Source organism: Orcinus orca, chromosome 10, assembly GCF_937001465.1.
Source record: "Orcinus orca chromosome 10, mOrcOrc1.1, whole genome shotgun sequence".
Lineage (NCBI taxonomy): Eukaryota > Metazoa > Chordata > Mammalia > Artiodactyla > Delphinidae > Orcinus > Orcinus orca.
The window spans coordinates 27,044,376-27,067,266 of record NC_064568.1 but is presented as its reverse complement, the minus strand read 5'-3'; the positions used below and the strand labels follow the sequence as shown (position 1 = coordinate 27,067,266).

Below are 22,891 nucleotides of genomic sequence, written 5' to 3'. Positions count from 1 at the left end.
ACCACCTAGAGGGGTGGGATAGGGAGGGTGGGAGGGAGACACAAGAGGGAGGGGATACGGGGATATAGGTATACGTACAGCTGATTCACTTTGTTATACAGCAGCAACTAACACAACATTGTAAAGCAATTATCCTGTAATAAAGATGTTAAAAAGAAAAAAGACAATGCCATGGAAATTCTCCAAATCCAAGCCAGAGCTCAGGTTCAGCAGCCAGTCTCTAGTTGGTGGGAGACCTTTGCTTCCTTTGGAGTTCCCCATGCCCGACCCCCTCCAATACCCTCCCTAGTAAGTATCTATCTTTCACTTGAAACTTGAGCCTTCTTTGTTCCCTAGAACTCTGAGGCACCAGGGCCAGGGCGCTGCTCTTTACTCCGACTGCATGCTGCCGTGGTGTGCTCAGCTGCTGGGATGTGTACCTCCTATCCCGACCACGCCCTCCTGAACCTCTCACGGGCTTCTGTTTAAATCTGTCTTAATCAGTGACCAGCCCCTGGTATTGGGTTTTTGAATTCCCCACATCTCTAGCGCATAACCAAGCTTCAGTTTTCATGTCAGTTTTATTACTTTAAGTCCTTTCACAAACATGTAAGCAGAATGATAGCTGGTTGGCAAATGGTACCTGCAAAATCCTTGGAACACAATCCAGTCCCTTCCACTGGTTAAACATTCCCCTAGTCAGAGTTAAATGGCCCAGCTCCTTTCTAAGTGGTCAGATTTTCTGAGATAGAGGTGTCCAAGCAATTTAGTTTAATAGGCAATGGAGCTCAGCACATACCCACTTGCCAATAAACATTTCCTATACAAACCATTGGTTTGATCTGCAAAATAAAACTACAGTTTACCTATTCTTTTTATCCTACTTGAGATTACTTAATTGGTCATTCCTCTCAAACCTTAAGAAACTGAAGACAATCATAAAATTTCTACTCTCTGGTTAATTTAAATGTTATGCTAAACACTAAAACTGATTCAACGTGAGTTGATTGTTTGAAGGTCCCCTACAGCAACTGCTTACACCTCCTGGGTATGGTTGTTAAGGAAGGTGTAAGTGCGTGACTCAGAGAATCTGAAAGATCTGGATGCCTTTAAGGAGGTATGTGAGGCCAGTAAAACCTCTTAGACCAGAATCACCCAGCATGAGTCTAGGAAGGTTTTGAACTGTACTGGAAATTCTATTAGAAAGGGATAAGGCAATGACCCTATCCTGGGGGTTTAGCAAATGCAAATACAGTAGTCATAAGAATTGAGGAAGCTTATATAGTAAATATCAAAGTCAGGTATTTTAATAATCTCTCATATTTCTTTGGCTTTTCTTCCATGTCGTTCTCTGAAGATCAATTTTTATCTATTTTTATTCTTAAATATTTTAAGAAATGAATGGGGTGGGTCCAAAATTACCACTCGGAGAAGGAACACTTACCCAGAATGCTTCATGTTTTGAGGCTTATCCATTCGGACGGCAAGTTTGATTTTGAGGTCTTGATCGGGGCAGTTTTTGGAGACTGTCATTTTGTGCCACTCTGACTGTTTGGGGCTGTTGGGAGTGGGATGGAGAATAACCTGCAGGGAAAAAGGACAATCATATTAGCCAGAAAATAGCAACACTGTTATGGGCATGTTTTCGTAGACGAGAAACTTGGCTGCTGAGAATTGAGGGTCTCATCCGTGTCCCACAGCCAGCGGGAAGGCAGTTAAATGAAGTGGAGGCCTGGGCATCGGACTCAGATCCAAGGCTCCACCTACCAGGGCTGGCTGATGCCAAGCAGCCCGGGCTGAGGACAAAAATGGCATTCTTTGCTCTCTTCTCTCTCTCTCTGGCTAATTCTGTAAGAGTAGGGGTCACGATTTCTGCTTTTGTACTTCTCTAAAGTTCAGGAGTACTAAAACAACACTGAGCTGAGAATGTACTCCACACATTGTTCTCCTCAAATAAGAAGATGGATGTATAAGAGAAAGAAGTGTCCTTCTATATTAGATGGGACCTCTAGTCTACTCTTTTTTCCATTCATCAGGATTTCTTCCGCTATGTCCAGAGGAGAACTCCTTCCGAGGCTGCAGGGGAAGAGGGAAGGGACCATATCTGATGAGAAATGTGAGACTTAGAGGTGAGAAGGAACGTGCTTAGGGTCCCACATTTCAATGGGATTTCACCTGGACTTGACACCTTATCACACAGCACCCAACCCTGTCCTGGCCCAGAGGGAAGCGCATGCAGCTTGAAGAAGGACCTGTTCTTAGGAAATGCCTTTCACCAGGGTGCTTCAGAGTCGGTGCTATGACTTGCGTCTTTTGTCCCAGTTCTCACAGTCGCAGATGCTGTAAATGAACCCAGAAGGGGACCCACTTCTCCAGTAAATCCACTTTTTCAGGATGCGACAAGAGTTCTCACTCAGGAGCCACGTGGGGTCTAGGAAATGTGCGTTCAAGGAGGAGCGAAATATTTGGAAAATCCCCTAAACGAAGGGAATGTGGACGAGCTACAGGCACAACCAAAGCTGGGCCTGCTAAGATCTGTTTCTGTGGTGGCACTGTGCCCTGCTTTGGTCTGTTTTTTCCAGGCACAGGGAAGGCAGGCTCCTTTCCTGGGTTTCTTTCACCTCTGCAGAGGGACAGGAGGGGCTGAGAGTCTCAGGGGTGGACACTCTAGCCTTCTAGGTGCTGTGTTGACCCCACCGCCATCATGCAAGCTTGGCCTGTGCTTGGAGAGTAGACACACACGGCTTTCTGTGTGACTGTGGAACAAGGGCTTTGAGAAGAGTAGGTCATTGCAGGAAAATGAAATCAGCCCACTTGATGTGCCTTGCTTGTGCTGATTTTTGACCCCTTCTGATTCCAGGCCCAACCGTCTTTTTTCCACTAAATTCCCTCTCTTCGATGAAAAAAAAATTTGTATATTCTTGCTAAACCCAACATTGGAGGCTTCGCAAGGTCTCATGACACGATTAAAATACAAGAAGGCCTGATTTTTCAAACCGGAGGCTGCCAACTTTTTTTTTTGATCCTGCCCTACTTCAGTAAAATATTTTTGAGCAATGAGGCAAATATCTTTAAATAGATCACTAGTAATATAAAAATATATCAATATAATGTATAAATATCAGTCAAATATATATCCATGTATCTTTTACATGATGTACGTTTACTTTGTATTAATATACTACATTATTACATATCTCATAAAACATACACAAATATAGAAGTTTTAAAAAGATGGGCTAAAGAACTCTATTTTTGTTTTTAAAAATTCATTTATTTATTTTTTTGGCTGCGCCACGCTGCTCGCGGGATCTTAGTTCCCCGACCAGGGATCGAACCCGTGCCCCCTGCAGTGGAAGTGCGGAGTCCTAACCACTGGACTGCCAGGGAATTCCCAAAAACCTCTATTTTTAAATGTCTTGGTAACTGTGGTGGCTTTGTACTATTGTTTGCCATGTGTTATGGTACCATATATATGGAAGGCAAGGCTCATTGTTGAGGATACTGGATGCGAATCCGTGGTTCAAGCGGACTTGTAGATAAACTCAAAACATTTTCATTGACCTCTCATCCTGAGTGCACCCGCACTGTTTTTATCTCGTGACGTGGATGGCAGAACTACTTGTTAGCAGGATTGATGTCCCCTCTACCATTTTCACGTTGTTTGCCAGGCTTGCGATACCAGTATTATCTTCAGATCATAGCTCTGCTGTAATAGTCTTCTCGGCCAGTTATTCATTTTGTGAGGGTTAATTTAGTTGAAATTCTATCATAAAATGTAACAGTTCACGTGACTGGCACTAGTGAACTGTGATATGCCTTAGGATGCTGGAAGGAAATGAGTTAAGTCAGGGTGCCACCGGGTCGTGGAGACCTCTTGTGTTATCTCTCGAGATAACACCTGTCCCTGCGTGTCACCTTGTATCATGTTCCGTATCCTGAGACCCCAGACTGTGGAAGATGGAGAGGAAGGACTTGCCGAACTCAGTGTAGCTGACCTTCTCCGCTGTGCTAGTTTGGGCTGAGAGGTGGGGCTGGGTCGGTGGGTGATGTGTTGGGAAACGAGGAAGGGGAGGAACTGGTAAGAGAAACCCCACCAGGGCCAGAACAGCAGTAGGTAAGGCCCAGGGCCTCCTTTTGCTTCTGCTCGCTTGGCAAATTCAAAGCGGGTGGGGCGCTCTGGGCACCCGGAGCTTGTTAACAGGCCATCCACCATATGGGTCCTGGGCGCGTTTCCCACCGGCAATATAGTGTCCATTCGCCGACACACAAATGGCCGCAGCTCACTACTGGCTGCTCTACCAAGGCTTCTTCCCCGACGTGGTCGCTCCCTCCCTCCTCTCTAGGGTGGATGGAGAGATGAGGTCACCGTAGTCCTCCTCCACCTTCATCCCCACTCTGCCATGTGCCCGACGGGCCAGCGACTCCTTTGTAAGTGTCAGCCCCGCTGAATTATTAGGGTCCTTATGGGTGCACGTGAGTCCCGAGCGGTCCACACATCTCATCTGGGCATTCCAGGCTGCTAGTTGAGCACTCTGTCATCTCAGCCGAGGCTGTGTGCTGTGCTCTGATGTGGTGATGCTGATATGGGAACACAACCCGTCCTCTGCAGTAAGCTGTATGTCAGCCAGCCCCAGCTTCTCTTAGTTACCTGGGCATTTGGGCAGGTCCTTCTGGGGGACGGTTTTACCCTGAGGCTTTACCTGGCTGATCCTCTCAAGCACTTAGCCTCCATGTCTCTCCTTACCTCTGCATTCCCCCGGGAAGGCGTGCCTGCTTTTCAGACTAGATTATGTCCCCTTGCTGTGTGCCTCCCAGGTGTCCTTTCTCTAACAGGGCACTCACCACACTGCCTTGTAATTTCTGGTTTTATGTCTCTATTCCTTACGTTCTGTGTGGTTAAGGATTTTTGACTGTCATTATTCCTGTTTGCTCTGTGCATAGCGCAAATGAATGGACACAGTGGGCCCGTAACCCTATTTGATGAGTACAAGGGTTGAGAGTATTGCACTGTTGTCAAGAGTGTAGAGGAACAGTCACTCTCTCATGCCTTTTGTGAAATTATAATTGGTGTATACTCTTTAGGGGACAATTTGGTAGTATCTGTCAAAATTCAAATTCCATTCAGCAAGATACTTTTTTGAAATTTATCCTACACACACACACACACACAGACATATGTGCAAAGAAATAAACTCAAGGTTATTCATAGAGGCATTGTTTATACAGCCAAAGACTGGAAACAATCTAAATAAATTATGATATATCTACACAGTGTATGTAGCTATGGAAACAAAAGGGAAATCAGTATGGGCTGATACAGACTCATCTCCAAATATCCTCATATTTCAAGCAAAGTGCAGAGCAGTATGCACACAGTAACTTCCAACTATGCTCCCTTTCTTTATTATTTTAAGAGGGATATATACAAATATGCTTGTATATGCTATGCTTGTACATGCATAGAATATTTCGGGAAGAATGCCCAGTAAATTGAAAACAACGTTTTTCTCTGGGAAAAGATACTCAAGTCAGTTGGGTGGGATCATTAGTTTTCACTATATATCCATTTTGATTATTTTTTTACTATATGCATGAGTTATTTTTCAGCTCAAAGGTTAACAAAAAGGAAACATAAAAATAAAAATGGAACAAACTAAATACTGTTGCGTGAATGAACACAGCACCAGAATCTTGAATGTAGCTATGTCCTGCTAAACTTGGGAAAAATCAGCACGTAGAAACACTTTTCCAAGGGGTCCAAGGAATCACTTTAAGAAAAGAGCACTTTTGGGCTTCCCTGGTGGCACAGTGGTTAAGAATCCGCCTGCCAATGCAGGGGACACAGGTTCGAGCCCTGGTCCGGGAAGATCCCACATGCCGCGGAGCAACTAAGCCTGTGTGCCACAACTACTGAGCCTGTGCTCTAGAGCCCGCGAGCCACAACTACTGAGCCCGCGTGCCACAACTAGTGAAGCCTGTGCACCTAGAGCCTGTGCTCTGCAACAAGAGAAGCCACCGCAATGAAAAGCCCACGCATTGCAATGAAGAGTAGCCCCCGCTCGCCACTAGAGAAAGCCCATGCGCAGCAACAAAAGACCCAACGCAGCCAAAGATAGATGGATAGATAGATAGATAAATTTATTAAAAAAAAAAAAAAAAAAGAGCACTTTTGTCCCCCAGCCGCTGTCTGTGGAGGTGCTGCCAGCAGAGGGCGCCCGTCCCACCACCGCAAGGGCCAGGCAGGTGGGCTCCACCGCAAAGGTGGAAAGTTTTCTGTGGCAGGAAGTATAAACTAGTATCTAGGGGAATGTGTCATGAGACTAGAGGAGAGTATGATTTGTTAAGAGATTAATGGCAAGCTCGTGGCCTTCACCCCAACAGCAGAGCCAAGATTTTTATTTTTGCATAGGGACAATGCAGTGTAGTAAAAACAGAGATGACGTGGCATCATTCCTGGCAAGTCACTTACCTCCTCTGAGCCCCAGTGTAGTGGTCTGTACAGGAGGAGTAATAACTGGACCTTCCTCATAGGATTCAAATAAAGAATCAGTGAGGGGCTGCACACAGAGCCCTCAGGACAGTAGCCTGGCCAGTGGAAAACATGCAACTGTGCATGGGCCCCAACTAACTGGGTGGCTCTGGGGGTGTGTTTCCTGCCTTCCACGGGAATCAATTTTCTCCTCTATAAAGGAAAAGGCTTTGACTAGCCCAGTGTGTTTTAACTTTTTCGAGCGGAAACAGCTTTGAGAAGCTGGTGAATGCTTTGGATTAGCAAGTCCAGAAAAATGCACATACGCCCCTCCCCCCAACATGTGTAAACGGTTTCAAGGGGCTCCTGAGACCCATGGAGTGGACTCAGGTTGATGGTTCCTGGACTTCCCTCTTCTAACATTGATATTCTAGGTGTCTGAGACTCTCCTGATTCCTGATTCATGTCTTCATGGAAAAAGAAAGGTTTGAAGAAAAAGAAAAGGCAGGGTCCTTCCCCCACTCTGTGTGTCTCTCTTTCCCTAAGGACAGAAGTGAGTATTTGTCATTTCTCAAAGATAATGGGTAAAGCTCTTCTTTTCTTTCATTCCCTCCTTTTTTTGTGGGGGGGCAAAAAAAAGGGTCAGCCTTGCTATCAGCCTTGTTTACCTTTTGTTGTACTTCCATCTGCGATCTAGGTCCTAGTTATATGATTCCAGGTCAGTTCTATAGGTGAAAGCCAGATTAAGGAATTGAGAAAACAAAGGAAGGGGACTTCCCTGGTGGCGCAGTGGTTAAGAATCTGCCTGCCAAGGCAGGGGACACGGGTTCGAGCCCTGGTCTGGGAAGATCCCACATGCCGTGGAGCAATTAAGCCTCTGCGCCACAACTACTGAGTCTGAGCTCTGGAGCCCGGGAGCCACAACTACTGAGCCCACGTGCCACAACTACTGAAGCCCATGCGCCTAGAGCCCGTGCGCCGCAACAAGAGAAGCCACCGCAATGAGAAGCCCGTACACCGCAACGAAGAGTAGTCCCCGCTCGCCACAACTAGAGAAAGCCTGTGCGCAGCAATGAAGACCTAACGCAGCCAAAAATAAGTAAATTAATTAATTAAAAACAAAAGAAAGTGTGGTTAACGTTCTTGCTGGTGTTCTTAGGTGTGTGTACCTGTGTGCTTGCTTTGGGATATTTTGTCATTTTTCTACAGATGTTGTATCAGAGGCTCAGAGAGGTTAAATGTATTGGCTAATGTCACACAGCTTTCAGAAGGGATTATGCATTCAACCAGTAGAAATGAAATTTATTAAGTCTATGTGCTGGGCTCTGGGTATAGGAATAGGGTGGTGAACAAAATAATTTTAAGTTTCACGGTCATGGTATACTCTCTTGCAATGGGAAGAGGGATGGTGGCAGGGGCAAAAAGGGGGTAGGGCATTAAGAGGTACAAACCACTATGTATAAAATAAGATATAAGGATATATTGTGTAACACAAGGAATACAGCCAATATTTTACAATAACTGTAAATAGAGTATAATCTATAAAAATACTGAATCACAACATTGCACACCTGAAACCAATAACATATTGTAAATTGACTAGACTTTAATTTTTAAAAAGGAAAAAAATAGGTTTCTCTCCCATGGAGTTTTCCAGTCCAGTGGGGGAGACAGAAGCCAAAATTTCTGTAAATTCTGTCTCATTGGTGATAGGTTCGGTGGAGGATGTGAATAGGGAGGAGCTGAAGTAGTAAACGAAGGTGGATGGGCAGTCAGCAAAGGGCTCTCTGAGGAGGAGGTGGCATTTATATAGAGAAGCAATAGCCTTTGGAAGAGCTGGGCAGTGGGGAGAGTGCTCCAGGCAGAGACGAGGCCACAACTACTGAGATGAGAAAGAATTCGGTTTATTCGAGGGACTAAAATTTGGGCAGCGATGCTGGTGCATACTGGATGAGGGGAAAGGCAACAGCAAATGAGGCTGGCGAGGTGGGCAGGAGCCAGATCACCCGAGAGTCTGTGGGCTGTGCTACAGAGTTCAGGTTTTACTATAAGCGGTATGGAGTCATGGAAGCATTTTAAGCTAGCAAGGAACAAATCCAACTTGTGTTCTGAAAATCTGTTTGGTACAGAGTCAAGAGCTGAGATGTAAGAAGATATTATAAAGGAAATTATTCAGATAAGAATTATTGGGGACTTCCCTGGCGGTCCAGTGGTTAAGACTCCGTGCTTCCAATGCAGGGGGCGTGGGTTCAAACCCCAGTCGGGGAACTAAGATCTAAGATCCCATATGCCGCACAGTGTGGCCCCCCAAAAAAACAGACTACTAGAAAATTTGGGGCCTTCCCTCGTGATCCAGTGGTTAAGACTCTGCCCTCCCAACGCAGGGGGCCTGGGTTCGATCCCTGGCCGGGGAACTAGATCCCTCATGCATGCCACAACTAAGAATCTGCATGCTACAACTAAAAGAGCCCGTGTGCCGCAACTAAGACCCGGCACAGCCAAATAAATAAATAAATATTTTTTTAAAAAAAGAATTATTATCCCAGTGGTACTCAAAGGGATTGGTACCACCCCTTGAGATGTTTCAGAAATTTGGGAGACATTTTTGGTTGACAAAATAATTGGTGCTGGGCTCCGCTGGTATTGAATAGGCGGGGCCCAGGGATGCTAATCATCCTACAGTGAGCGAGCTACTCCTCAACGATGAGGAAGCGTACAACCCACCTCATTTTTGAATATTCCCACAAGATACGAACGGAGGTAGAAAAAACTGCTGGTGATTAACTGAGTCTAGCTCCTAAATCTTTTTTACATATACACGATAAGCGTGTTTGGCACTTTTCCAGGGAAATCAAGGAAACTTTATTACCAAGATTGGTTTACTGTTTCAGTAAATTACTGATACTTGGGTTTTTGAGCCCCCGTCCTCTGCAGGGGACTTTGTCACCTGCACAGTGATTCTCCATACAGGAAAAGTAAAGACTCCTTCCTTGGGTCTTCGGTACAGTTGTGGTTGAATCTCTACATTTTGAAATTATTATAATTTCCCTTTTATGTATCTTTTATGTTATGTCACTGTGCTGATTTTAAAATTGTTAGGGTGTCAGTTTGTTAAATTATATAATACTTTTGCTTCACGATAGAAAGGGTATTGCACATCCTTGCTCTCAAGGCTGTGTGGGGCTCATGGCGTTGAGAACTCCTGACCTATCTTCTGCAATGCACACAGATTTAAAGAGGGGAAACTGAGGCTTGGCGAGGTTGGGGGTCTTGCCCAAGGTCACACAATCAATGAAGAGTAGAGCCAGGGGGCTTCCCTGGTGGTGCAGTGGTTGAGAGTCCGCCTGCTGAGGCAGGGGACACGGGTTCGTGCCCCGGTCCGGGAAGATCCCACATGCCGCGGAGTGGCTGGGCCCGTGAGCCATGGCCGCTGAGCCTGCGCGTCTGGAGCCTGTGCTCCGCAACGGGAGAGGCCACAACAGTGAGAGGCCCGCGTACCGCAAAAAAAAAAAAAAAAAAAATAGAGTAGAGCCAGGGAGTCAAACCTCGAAGCTGGGCTTATCAGAAATTGGCAATACTGCCTCTCGGGACCCGGGGACTCCGGCCCTCCACAGCTTCTTGTGATGGAGAATCCTTGTGATGGGGATCACTTACCCGTCCCAGTTCCTTGTCCTCCAAGGCCAGGACTCCTGTGCTCTCTGTGAACAGCTTCACCTTCACGGCGGGCAGTGCATGGGTCGTAGAGAAGTCACCCTGGGTGCCCCAGCTGCAGACAGAATCAGAGAGGTCAGTGCTGAGACCTCCGCCTTCACAACGCTAAACTTAGCCCCGCCTTCTTCCTGGGTCGGGTGAATGCAGGGTTAACCCGAGGCATCGAGGCATGCTGGCTGTCACATCCCCCTCCCCTCCCAAGCTGCCAGAATGACAAAAAGTGTTAATTATCTTGTTAGGCAAATGCAAGACAGATGCTCAGAAAGTTGCCAGGGGTCTTCACAGAGCACTAGAAGGAATCACTTGGAATTAGCATGAAATCGAGTTGGTGAGAAATTTGCCCTATGCATTTGCTATCCCTACAAACCATTCCAGGGTAACCACTAATATTTCCTTGCAGCCTTTCCAAGAATCCCTTGTTCTTGGAAACCGCTGTTCTAGATTTTGAGATGGAGTTTCATTCGGCAGGAGCTAACACCTGACCTTACAACGAGACCTCAATAGTAGTGGGAAGGGAGGGAGCCCCATTTCCACTGGCATTCAAAGTTATGTTGAATAGAGCAATGGATGAAGCTTAGTTTAGCCCTGTTAAAGAGGAACAAAGGTCGAAGGATGTGATGTGGGAAACGCTCTTCCCCACTCACTGGTCTCTGGGAATCACAGTAGATCTCCCAAGAGGAGAGCCTGGCCTACCTAGCATCTGGGTAGAGTGCCAGTCTGAACTGACATGAGCCCCTGATGGGCCCCTCAGATGTGATCTTTTCATCATGATTCTTACAGAGCCATCTCCATCCACTCTGTACCAGAAATCAGCATGATCTTCAGGAAGTATCAACTGGATTCCTAAACCCTTCCACGGCACCTGCTCCATTGCACTGGGCACAATCCAGACCCCTTGGTATGGTCTCCCACTCATCCACTCGAGTGTCATGGGCCTCCTGATTGTGCTACCTCAGGGCTGTTGCATGCACGGTTCCTTCTGTTGGCAATGCTTCTCCCCACCCTTCTCTTCACCCGCTACCTCTCTGGGGCTCAGCCAGAGCTGAGAACATGTCCCTTGATCTCCCAGTATCAGTTTCGTTCCAGTGTTAAACTCTCTTGAACATACTGCTTAATTTTCTGTCCTAGCAATCACTGGATTTGTAATAATTGATGTACTTACATGATTGTTTAACAGCTAAATCCTCTAATATTCTGTAAGCTCCATAAGGGCATGGACTGTGTGTTTTGTTTATATTGCATTACCACAGTACTTAGCACACAGAAGACACTTAATAAATATTTGTTGAATAAATAAATTGTGCAAACATATATTCTTTTACAGAACTAGGAAACAGGAATACATATAATTCTGTACAGAATTTTTTTTTTTATTTTGCCTACGTAATGGCCAATTTCCGTACTTCAAGTTACTCATTTAATATTATTTTTAATGACTATAATGTTACACCTGATGGATGCATAATTTATTTAACCATTGTTCTATTATTGAGATTGGGCTGGACATTACTTTTTAATTTCATCTCTGTTTATTTCCTTGGGAAGTGGAGAGTTAAATGGGAGATTGTTTCTTCGTTCATTTGTCAACAAACATGATGGTGCTCCTACAGTGCTGCAGGAACTGTGCTCATCATTGAAAACTTTCGAGTCTTGGGACATCTATTCCCAAAATGCTTTCCGCACAGCTGGTGACTATCCTCCTACCATCTGGGAAAAAGAGTGCAAATCACATGGCTTCTTGCCCACGCTGGGTGTCCCTATTCACTTTTTCTTCTGGCCAATTTAATCACTGCCGTTCTCATGGGCCTTTCCTTGATTAATAGCAGCCTTGACTATTTTACTCTGTGTTCATTGGCTGTTTGTATTTCCTCTTTTGTAAATGACGGAAGCCTGACTTCTAGTGTCAAGGTTGCACTCAATTGAATAAATCCCATTAACTAAACTCAAAGACCTGAGGACTCTAGACTGTGGGTAAGAGAGCACCAGAAGGAGATAAGGAGGTGCCCAGCTCCATGGGGATCCAAGTGTGCAAGAACCACTGAGAGAGCACAACAGTCGCAAGAGAGAAAGGGAGAGGACACGGAGAGGACATGAGACAGGGCGAGAAGCAACAGGTTTCAAACACAACAGCGAAAGGTGAGATGTACACGTGGAAGCTCCTAATTTTGGACATCAGCCACAGCAGCAAGCTCTTAGGACAGGGGAACCCTTGTCCTAGCAAAGGCAACGTGACAAGGCATACGGTTTTGAACCCAGCATTCTTAGTTCAAATCCTGATGAGTCACTTCCAAACTGCAGAAGTTAATTAACATCCCTGAACTTCAGTTTCCTGAGCTATAAAATAATATCATTTCACAGAATAGTTATAAAGAGTAAATAGCACCAGGCTTGGAACAGCATAAGAGTCCCCCAGATTTTGGCTACCTTCCCTTCCCCAAATGAGGATACACAAGACGTATTCTAGTAACAGTGATAATCACTTATATTTTGCGTTATCCATTCAACACATATTTATTAAGCACCTACTGAGTATCTGACGCTTCGCTGGGCAAGCAAGATGGACATTACCCTTCCTATTACACAGGGTAAGAGGTAAAACAGTTCATATTGTACCCATTTCACAGATGAGAAAACTGAGAAAGAACCTCAAGACCTTGTCCATTTTATTCCAGTGAACGGTGATCAAGCTGGGCTGGAACACAAATCTCTTAATTCCCAGTTTATAGCTCTTGCTGCTATTACTGTCATGATTATCAATAACACGCATGACCAATGATTAACAATTTTGGCAAAAAACATGATCATTACTTTACTGTTCATGGTTAATTGTGCTATGAATCTCTTTGGGCATTTTTCATGCTTGGACATGGAGATAAGGAAGATTCCTGCCAGAAACAAAGAGAGTTCTGGAATGAGATGCTCTAAACACTAAGCCATAAAGAGGCCTTGATCGCAGGTCCCTGGGAATTCCCCACACTGGATCCCTGGGACACCGTCCTTGAAACTGGTTTATAGGGATTTTCTGGCCTGTTCAGTGGGCACGAACCCAGTCTGCCTGAACCCCTGCGGCTACCCAAGGATGCTCAGCTCATAATGCGTTCAACATGACTCAGACCGTGGGGCAGGGTGAGGTCTCCGAGACCCCATCAGCTGGATGGAGTTGAAGCCACTGGAGGCTGCCCTGACAACCCCTGTGCATTTGGACAGTGAGTTGCTTTTCCTTTCCACCAGGCCTGCAGCTGTGCTCTTGGCTTCCTACCATGACCCTTGGCTCACCTCAAGTTGCTAGGTCGCTACTGAATCCCAATTTATCCACCAGATTTCAACATGGCTACCTGGCCCAGCGGAGCAGGCCAAAAAAGAAAGTCTAATCAGGACCAGCTATGTCATTCTCAGGGCCCGGTGCAAAACGAAAATGTGGGCTCCTTGTTCAAAAAGCAGGAAAAAGTGCCATTCAAGATACTAAAATACAGTGTTTTCCTTTCTCTGAGGATTTCCTCTGATCAAACACATGCTCATTATTCCATCAGACCTCACTTAACTGACTCGAGCTCAAAGATCAAATAATTAAGAACGTCAAGACGGCAACGCGGAGCATGAAACCAAATGGTCCGAGTGTGGGACCTGTGCAGCCCCAGCGGTCGCAAGCTCGTGAATTGGGCTCTGAGCCCAAGGCCACCCAGTCTGTTTAGCGTGGCCAGAGGATGGGCCATGCAGGGGAGGTCGCTACAGTCACAGGACTCTGTGAAAACCACTCCTGCCTTCTTTGGGTCAATGCTTCCTATTCATAGGGGCCCCAAGGAGATTTAGTTATCAGCACTTTCCCTGCCCCTGTCCCCTTTGGGAAAAAAATCATGAAAATGTCCACTTTTTGTCTTTTTCCGGCCATGCATGGAAAGACCTGACTATAACAAAAACAAATATTTCTTCAGCGCTTCCTATCTGCCAGGCACACATTCCCATCTCCAAAATGTTAGATGGTCATACGTGTATTTTGTCCTTTTAAGCCCTCTTGGCCATCCTGTGAAATGCTTATAATTATCACCCCCATAGTTACCGATGAGGAAACTGAGGCTCAGAGAGCAGGTTAGTCATGTGTCCAAGGTCACAGGGAGCAAATGGCAAATCTGACTCCACAACCCAAACTCTTAGCCATGCCGCCATGTTGCCTTGCTCCCAAATGCCACAACTTGCTCCTCTGTGTCTGGATCCAGTGAGTATCAATTACCTCCAGAACTCAACTGGAAAGTTCTGTTTCAACACAGATGGGACTCTGGGCTGCTCTAGATTTATTTCACACGCTCAATATACTTCACAGAGCGCTACGTAACCTGCAGACAAATCAGTCCGCGGTGGAACCTTGGCCTTTTGGTGGAGCCACGTAATGATAAATGGATCTATTTCTCATTGTCGCCTTCTTCTCTGCTCATTTCTTTTCCTTTGCTGAGCACTGGCTGTGGCTATTTAAATGAATAGCTCTTTTAAAAGTTTCCCAGGACTGAAATAAAATTCTGCTTTGATTTGAAAAGACCGGAGGTTGATAGTATTTATGGCAAGGAGCAGTTGGGAAGGTTAACTAACTTCTCTCTGAACATAAAGTACCTAAAGTCAAGTGGGTGAGGCGTCTCACTTCCCTGATCTTATCATATCTGCTACTACACTCACACTGTACAGCTAGCTCACAAAAGCACTACAAATAGTCACCAATTATCCAGTGCTTATGGTTCGCCAGGCCCTGGGCTGAGGGCTTTTCATGGGTTATCTCATTTAATCCTTCTGACAGTTCTGCAGGATATATCCTGATGATCCCCACTTTATCAATGGAGAAACTAGGACTTGGAGAGGTTAAGTAACTGGGCCAGGGTTTCAAACTATCACAGAGCTGGGCTTCAAACTCAGAGTTTCTGACCTGAAAGCCCATGCATTAAACCGTAGAGCTTTGCTGCTTCTCCGTAACTCATCACACAGTATTAGAGTGTAGTGTGACAATTATCTGTGTGTGTAACTGGCTCTCTCTCTAGATGGTTAATACCCTGGGGCAAGGAGCATAGTGTGTGTGCGTGTGTGTGTGTGTGTGTGTGTGTGTGTTAAATCTACTGTACCAAGCACAGGGCGGCACACAATAAATATTTGTTTAATGACTAGGAAGATGTGACAAATTCAGAATACTCATGTCGCCAGATTCAGGGGATTGTGGAGAGATGCCACACAGGAAATATCCAAGAGTGTGACTGTCCCCTTTAAGCCAAAGTGAGGGTTTATCTCCTCGAGGATCGGATGTTTTGTCAGAGCACACCAACGCTCTGAAGTGTACAGAGTGGCTGGCAGCATGAAGAGGGGACCGAGACGACATAGCAGCAAGGACGGCATTCTGAGGAGCAGGGCGTAGGTCTTTGAAGGTCAAGGAGTGGTTAGCTCATGAGGCCAAGAGCTGGAAGAAATGTGGATGCCGACAGTATAATGTTGGAAAGCACCACTGAGTTACAAAATGAACTACTGTTATTATTTTTGGTCTTTTCAACCAGAAGCAACACAGGCACAGACTATGGAAATGCAGTCACCCACAGTGGCACCTCCAAAAATGAAGGAACATGTAATGACACATGTGTGCTCATTCCAAATCAAATACCTTTTGCAAGAGGCTGGAGAACAAAGAGAAGAACAGTCCAGCTGACGAACCTACATGTGCACATGGTGTTGGATGAAGCTCTGACTTCCACTGCTGAGGGCTCAGACCTCTACTATGCCCTGCATTTAGAAAACACTTCCTGAATGTCTACGACGTGCAAATCACTGTGTTAGGTGCTGCTGTGGACCCAAAGATGCATGAGATATCAGCGCTGCCCTTATGGATGTGATATTCTACTTAGGGTGATGTCAGGTCCAGAAATGATAACAGTTGTTAGGTGTGAGCTGAAGCCTTGGCTTTCACATCTGTAACTGGGGATAAGAATAGTACTGACCCCAGAGAGTCGATGGAAGGATAAGTAGGAGATAAACTATTGCACATACAGTGTTCAACACAATACCCAGCACGTGGAAAGCACCAAAGAAAGTAAGTCTTTCATTTTAGGATTATAGGCCAGGGGTTGGTAAACTAAGGTCTGTGAGTCAAGTGTGGCCGACTACTTGCTTATGTATGGCTGATGAACTAAGAATGGTTTTTTTACATTTTTAAGTGGCTGAAAATAATTAAAAGAAGAGTAATATTTTGGGACACATGAAAATTACATGAAATTCAAATTTCAATGCCCATCAATAAAGTTTTATTAGGACACAGCTACGCCCATCTATTTATTGATACAAATCGCCTTTTGCACTTCAAAAGCACAGGTGAGCAGTTACGACAGAGACCTTATGGCCAACAAGCCTCAATTATTTACTTTCTGGTCCTTTACTGAAAACGTCTGCTGACCCCTGCTATATACACAGTTAAATCGCCGGCTCACGGGAGTACTTTTATTTTCATTAGCAGATGAGAAGTACGTATGCTCACCAGAGCGCAGTCACAAAGATAAACTGTAAACATGCACTTACAAGGAGAGCTCACCCCATGGCGATTCAATGTGCTGCTCTAAATTCTCCCTGGAGCTTTTGCTAGCACTCTTGGTGTACTGGAAAACTGGGGACTGTGTATCACAGCATTTCAGACACGTGGTGCCCAAATGCTGCTTCCAGATCCACTTGAGCTGGCTGACTCATTCAGTCACACTACATCATTATTAATATCAAATAATAAACAAGAGTAACAGATAATTCATATTTGGGGGAGGGTGTAGGTGATTTTTAAAGTCACAGCACATTATTTCTCTGAACCTGTTCCACAGAGCCACTGCTTTGAAAGGGAATACTTTGATCTGGGGGAGAAAATAAGGGAGAGGGGTGTGCTTGGGTGGAGGGAGGGAGAAATCTACGGGCAAAGCAACCTTCTACTGTGTGTTTGGCGAGCATCTGCTCCATCTCAGTCACATCTCTGTTTACTATTTAAAGCCTCTTATTTGCGGAAGCCTCCTCAGACCATATGTTATCAACAAATGTTGCTAATCAAATACACACAGTAATTTTCATCAGACTTTCCCCCACCCCCCCTCATGAACAAAAAACAAACATTTGCCACAAAGGGAATATACCTCCCAAAATGACAGTAAACATCCACTGCAAACCTTCGACAACAGAGTGATATTTACGAATGCGTATGTGACTAGGCCAAGAACACATCCACTTCAGGCAAATAAGGACCCTTGGAGAACTGGATTTTGTGCAGTTTGGTGCTGGGAGATGATGTCATTAGTTGCCATGGCGATGCTCAGCATAAGGTCATCATTCATGCCACGGAGACTGGATTTGCATTTATTCAAGGTATATGGCTCATGCGAGCTGGGTGTTAGATTGGTGTGGTTCGTAAAACTAACTTCCAGCTTTAACAAGGGAGAAGTGTCATTTCGGGGAATGAAAGTCCCTTGGTCCCATTGCTAAGAGGGAAAGTTAGTCATTGCCTGGAGACAACCGCATTAAAATCTGTCGGCCTGCCTTTCAGGCAGACGGCATGATACTCTACACCAAGCGAATCAATTGTACCATCGCAGTGTGTTTCATGCAAACTCATGGATAGGATGTGATTCGGGCCCTTTAATGTATTAGAAAAGCTAAACGACCTCTTATCTACATAAATGAGGCGTTTGCTTTGTAAAAATTGGGTTGTCTGGGAGGCGGAGGGATGGAGGCGCCAATCTGCCTATCTGACATTTCCACTGGAATAGCTCCTCTCCAGGAATCGGAAATCAAATGTGTTCAAACCTCAGCTTTAGTGTTCTCCCTGCACATCTGTTCCTCTCAGGTTTTCCCAGCTTAGTCGCAGGAACTGCCAACCACCCAGAAAAGAAAGGTTAGAAGTACCAGGAAGAGGGTGGGTGGTATATTTACGTAGCGTGGACAGTCAGAGCTTTACCAAGAAGCAATTATCACAGGTACTTCTGTATGTGGTTTCTTGTTTGTCTCCTCCTACTAGAATGTAAACTCCTCAAGGGCAGGGATCTGTGTCTGTTTCCCTGCTCTGTCTGAGGATGGCTGTATCCCCAGCACCTAGGGCAGTGCCTGTCACATGGCACATGTCCAACAAGCATTTACTGAAGAAATGAATTCAATGAATTGTGATTTTCTCCACAGACGTATGCACATTTGGAGATGAGATTCAAGTTGAAAGCGAAATTGAACCACGGTGGCTTCTCCTGGACTTACATTCTTTGGCATGGTTAAAGAGGAAGTATAGGAACATTCTATACTATAAACTTTATAAGGGCAGGGACCAAGCCCACCACTGTTGTAGTCCAACGTTTAGCTCTGCCCAGTGCAGAAGAAGCACTTGATAAATGCCTGTTGAATGAAGGCCAGAGGAGATCAAATATAGGAGATCTGTGCCTCAAACCTAATTTTCTCATTAGCTATGCGACCTTGGACAAACCACTGGTAGGGTCTCAATTTACTTATCTCTATAATAGGGATAGGGAGGCAAATATATTGATGTTTTCTGTCCTAAAGACAAAAGCCTGAGTATTTGATTTCTAGCATTTCCTTCTGGTTCCTTCTTAGAGTTTTCATCACTCAGCTTATATTACCCTTCTGTTCTTATATGTTGTCTACTTTTTTTTTTTTTGCCATTAGATACCTTAACATATTAATCATAGTTGATTTAAATTCCCAGTCTGATAATTCCAATATCTCTACCATACCTGTCTCTTCAAACTGCGTGTTTTGTCTTTTCATCACTTTTGTTGGAAGTGACATGCGCAGCAAATGGAACCCCTTATGGCTCCAGGAGCAATTTCTTCTCCCAGTTCTCTGTTCCAGGAGGCTATGATTCTCTGTATCCATTTGTCTATCTCTCTAAATCTGCGGGCAGCGGTTTGCCCTGTGACCTAAAATTCTCTGATGGATCTAAGAAGAGTTGCTGATTTTCCATTTGTTCAGCCTTTTTCTTGTTGTAAGGACAAAAACCACGCCTTCCAAGCTCTTTACATGCCAGACCGGAAACCAGAAATCCCCTGGAGCCTGGACTTGTCAAGGTCCTATCCAGCTCTGAGAGCTTAGACTCTATTCTTCACTGGAGGTTGACTCATAAGAATATATATAGATGGTCAAGAAGAAAATCTAAATGGGAAACCCAAGGTTGGAGCTAAGTAATAGAATGGTGTGGGATTAGGGTGCACGGGGTGGGGTGTGGTGCTTGTACAGTGGGTGGGGTGGGCCTGGGGTTGGGCATCACGGGGTACATCATGAAGATGACAGCACCTCACGTGGCTTGACAGGGTTGCCTTTGCTGGAATGGAGTTTATAGCTTGGTCTAAAGACATCCTCTGTCATTATGAAAGGCGGTGAGTTTTTGTCATTGGAAATGATGGCTGTCTCCCCATTCTGAGGTTCCCCTGCATCTCCATCACCTAGCTGCCTTCCTCTAACCATCTGTTTATTCCAAGTTCCTAAGGACCGTTAGAGAAAAGGAATTGTTCACTGCATGGTGGACATCAAAAAGGCACTCGCAGGAGGTTGCTGGGGACACATTCATTCACTTTCTTCTCTCTGTGACTCAGCCAACCAACGCCTGTTTAATTTCCCCCACTGGGCTTTTTCCTATAATTGTTCTTGTAACCTGAGCCTCGTTATTAGGGTTGCAACCTGTGATTTTCATAAACAACTAGGAGGTGCTCTAGTTGACTGTGTCTTTAGAACTTCAACCTGCCTTAGGACACCTCACAGGCTCTAGAAAGCTCACGGTATACAGTCAGAGAGGCTATCCCTGTCAGGAAACCTGGCCAGGGAAATTACAGAATGCAACGCAAACCCCTTCGCATTCCAGCCAGTTCTACTAAGAGCATGAACCAAATGAGGAGAAACAACTGAGGGACACAGAGCAACAGACTCAGAGTTGACAGGAGCCCTGAAGATCACTGTGGCCAAGCTCCTCATTTACAAATGAGGAAGCTGGTACAGTGGGGATGAATTTTGGAGTCAGCCTGTTTAATTTTTATCATTTCACAGCTTTATTTTCTCAGACAAATTTATTAGCCTCTCAGATCTCAGTTTTCATGTTTATGAAATGGGCACATTAACAGTATCTACCTTATAGGGCTTTCTATCTGCCTGTCCCCCAATTAAATGACAGAAGCACTGAGTACAATGTAAGTTCTTAACAAAGGGCAGCTTGCATTAGCCAGGGGGGTTCAGGATTAAGGGAGCAGGCTCGGGAGTCTAGCAGCCTGGATTCTACATCCAGCTGTGCCACTGTCTACCCGAGTGATTTTAAGCAGCTGACTGAATGTCTTGTGGCCTCTATTTTCTTACCTGTAAAATGGGACGCTAATAGTGCTTCCCTCTTAGCATACCTCTTGTTAGAATTCGGTGTGAAAATGCTACCCAGCCTGGTCATCAATAAAGCCCTCCGTAACTATTCAGGACATCTGAGAGATACAGAACAACTTAGTCCAGGTGCCAGCACTGGAATCAAACATCAAGATGTGAGCTGACCTTGTAAGTGTTTTCAAAACCATCTGAGTAGTGGCTTTTGTGTTTTCTCAGTCTGGGTAAAATAAAATTGGGACTTGAATTTGGGTTGATTTTTGGGGGCAGCTATGGCAAAGGGGTAAGAGCTGAGAACTCATTCTCACTGTCTTAAGACTTCCTTCTCTCAAAGTGCCTGAAACATTTCCTCTCACCCCCATCCTGCCTCTCATCCTTCACTGGCCTTTTCTTGACCCTGGCGGGTATATCAGAGTATTACTCAAAGAGATTCACCTTCTCCTGCCTTCTCCAGGAGAAAAGTTTTCTTCCTGCCCCACTGGTATTAGCCTTGTCCATGCGACTACTTGCTTTGGTCTCCTTCTGGGCAGAGCACATATAATCCCCAAATTTGACTTTGAAATTACCCAGGTGGCTTTCCTCAGCCAATGGGGTATTAGCAGATGTGATGGAAGCAGAGGCTTGAAATGTGCTTGAACGCTCGGGCTTCTTCTCCTGAGCCTCTGTCATCACCATCAGCAGAACTTCGTCCAGGTAGCTGTGGATCCTTCAGCCTGGATCCCACAATGGTCTACATGGAGCAGGGCTGAGCCCAAGCCGCAGTGCGGAGCCAAGGCCAACCAGACCCACCGCGTGCAGCACAGCCACCCAGCCGAGCCTGGCCTGAGCCAGCCAACCCCCAACCGATTTGCAGGTAAGTGAATGAAATAAATGACTGTGCTTTTAAGCCGCTGAGTTTTGAGACAGCCTGTTACACAGCAATAACTAACTGATACAGTGCCTTTATCTGGTGCTAATCACATCATCCTGGTGCTACTCCATATGGTGTAGATTGGTCTGGAGCCCTGAGCTAGAAGAGCACATACTGGAGAGCTCAGACCCATCTCATAGTCCTTTCATATTTTTAAAAAGTCTATTGTAGTCACACAATAAACACCCGCCTAATAACCTTGTTGGTTTGAAAAAATAGTTCCCAGCTCCTATGTCCTCATAAAACAACCTCCCTGTTTGCCAGTGTCAAATGAGGCAGTTTCTCCACAGTGTAAGAACTGGACTCAGGCCTGAGTGTGCTGGTGAAGGCTGCCACAGGAACTGTCTAGGTCCCCTAAAGAGCAAGAGGGTCAACACCTCCTAAGGCCAAGGCCGGCAGCCAGTGTCTCTCACACCGCTTGTGGTCAAGTGCTCCCAGGGGGAGCCCTAACCACATCAAAGGCGTTCCAGATTAAGCCTCCCACATGGAAGGTGATGAGCACTAAGCCAACCTCGGCAACACTTGAGCGCCCCCAACATTTGTGGTTCTGTCCGAGTGGGCATCCAAGCTGTGACGGGCACACAGAGGCAGCCCTTGGGGGTTCAGGGATGGCCACTCAGAGCTTTGGCTGCCCTCCAAGCAGCCAGCCCCCTCCTGTGAGACCTCCCAGTTGCCTTTGATAGAGGGGATTATAGAAGCTGTTGTTGGTTTTGCTTTCCTGGGCTGGGTTCCCACCATCCCACAGAGAGGGATCCCTGAGGACCCTGTTGTGAGCTAAGCTTGTCTCTTCCCCCAAGGACTGGCTGGTGGATTTGTTCTTTTCTCTCTCTGTTTCACATTTGCGAGAAACCGCTGGGAGTGGCCATGAATGCCAGGAGTCTCAAAGGGAAATGGTGAACGGGCCAGCTGGCCCAATGTCCTTCGGTAAGAACTGAGGTGTTGTCTTAGAGCATCGGGGAAATTGCTCTCTAGACCAAGTGCGATGGCATAGGCCCAATGTGGAGCCAGAAGGTTGCTCTTGAAAAGTGACAAATCTCAGTTCTAGAGAAATATCACCGTCACTCAACCAGTCCATGGTATACCAACGCCATCTTAGTGGGGTGAAAACACTACCTATGTTCCCAGTCCAATCTGGCTCTCCTTGGGCTGACCACAGGGGTCCTCCACAGGGCCCAGCGACATTTACTTTGGGACTCCCACGCACATAATATTAAACACACTAAAAGGACTCCTCCAGACCAACTTGTAAAAAAAAGTATAAAAAACTGGATGGGGCTTCCCTGGTGGCGCAGTGGTTGGGAGTCCGCCTGCCAGTGCAGGGGACGCGGGTTCGTGCCCCGGTCCGGGAAGATCCCACATGCCGCGGAGCGGCTGCGCCTGTGAGCCATGGCCGCTGAGCCTGCGCGTCCGGAGCCTGTGCTCCGCGACGGGAGGGGCCACAGCGGTGAGAGGCCCGCGTACCGCAA

The 22,891-nt window shown here is 45.8% G+C and overlaps 1 protein-coding gene across 30 annotated transcripts in view; it reads right to left on the bottom strand.

Annotated features, from left to right (window-relative positions):
* CADPS (calcium dependent secretion activator) overlaps positions 1 to 22,891 on the bottom strand; it is a 783,217-nt gene that overhangs the window by 186,032 nt on the left and 574,294 nt on the right. For all 30 annotated transcript variants that reach the window (XR_007479444.1, XM_049715275.1, XM_049715276.1 and 27 more), the window contains 2 exons: positions 10,106 to 10,217; positions 1,424 to 1,563 (listed from right to left, as the gene is read on the bottom strand). Coding sequence is in view for 29 of the 30 variants with exons in the window: in XM_049715275.1 (XP_049571232.1) it covers positions 1,424 to 1,563; positions 10,106 to 10,217 (252 nt within the window). In the remaining variant the exon portion in view is untranslated. The remainder of the gene's footprint in view (positions 1 to 1,423; positions 1,564 to 10,105; positions 10,218 to 22,891) is intronic.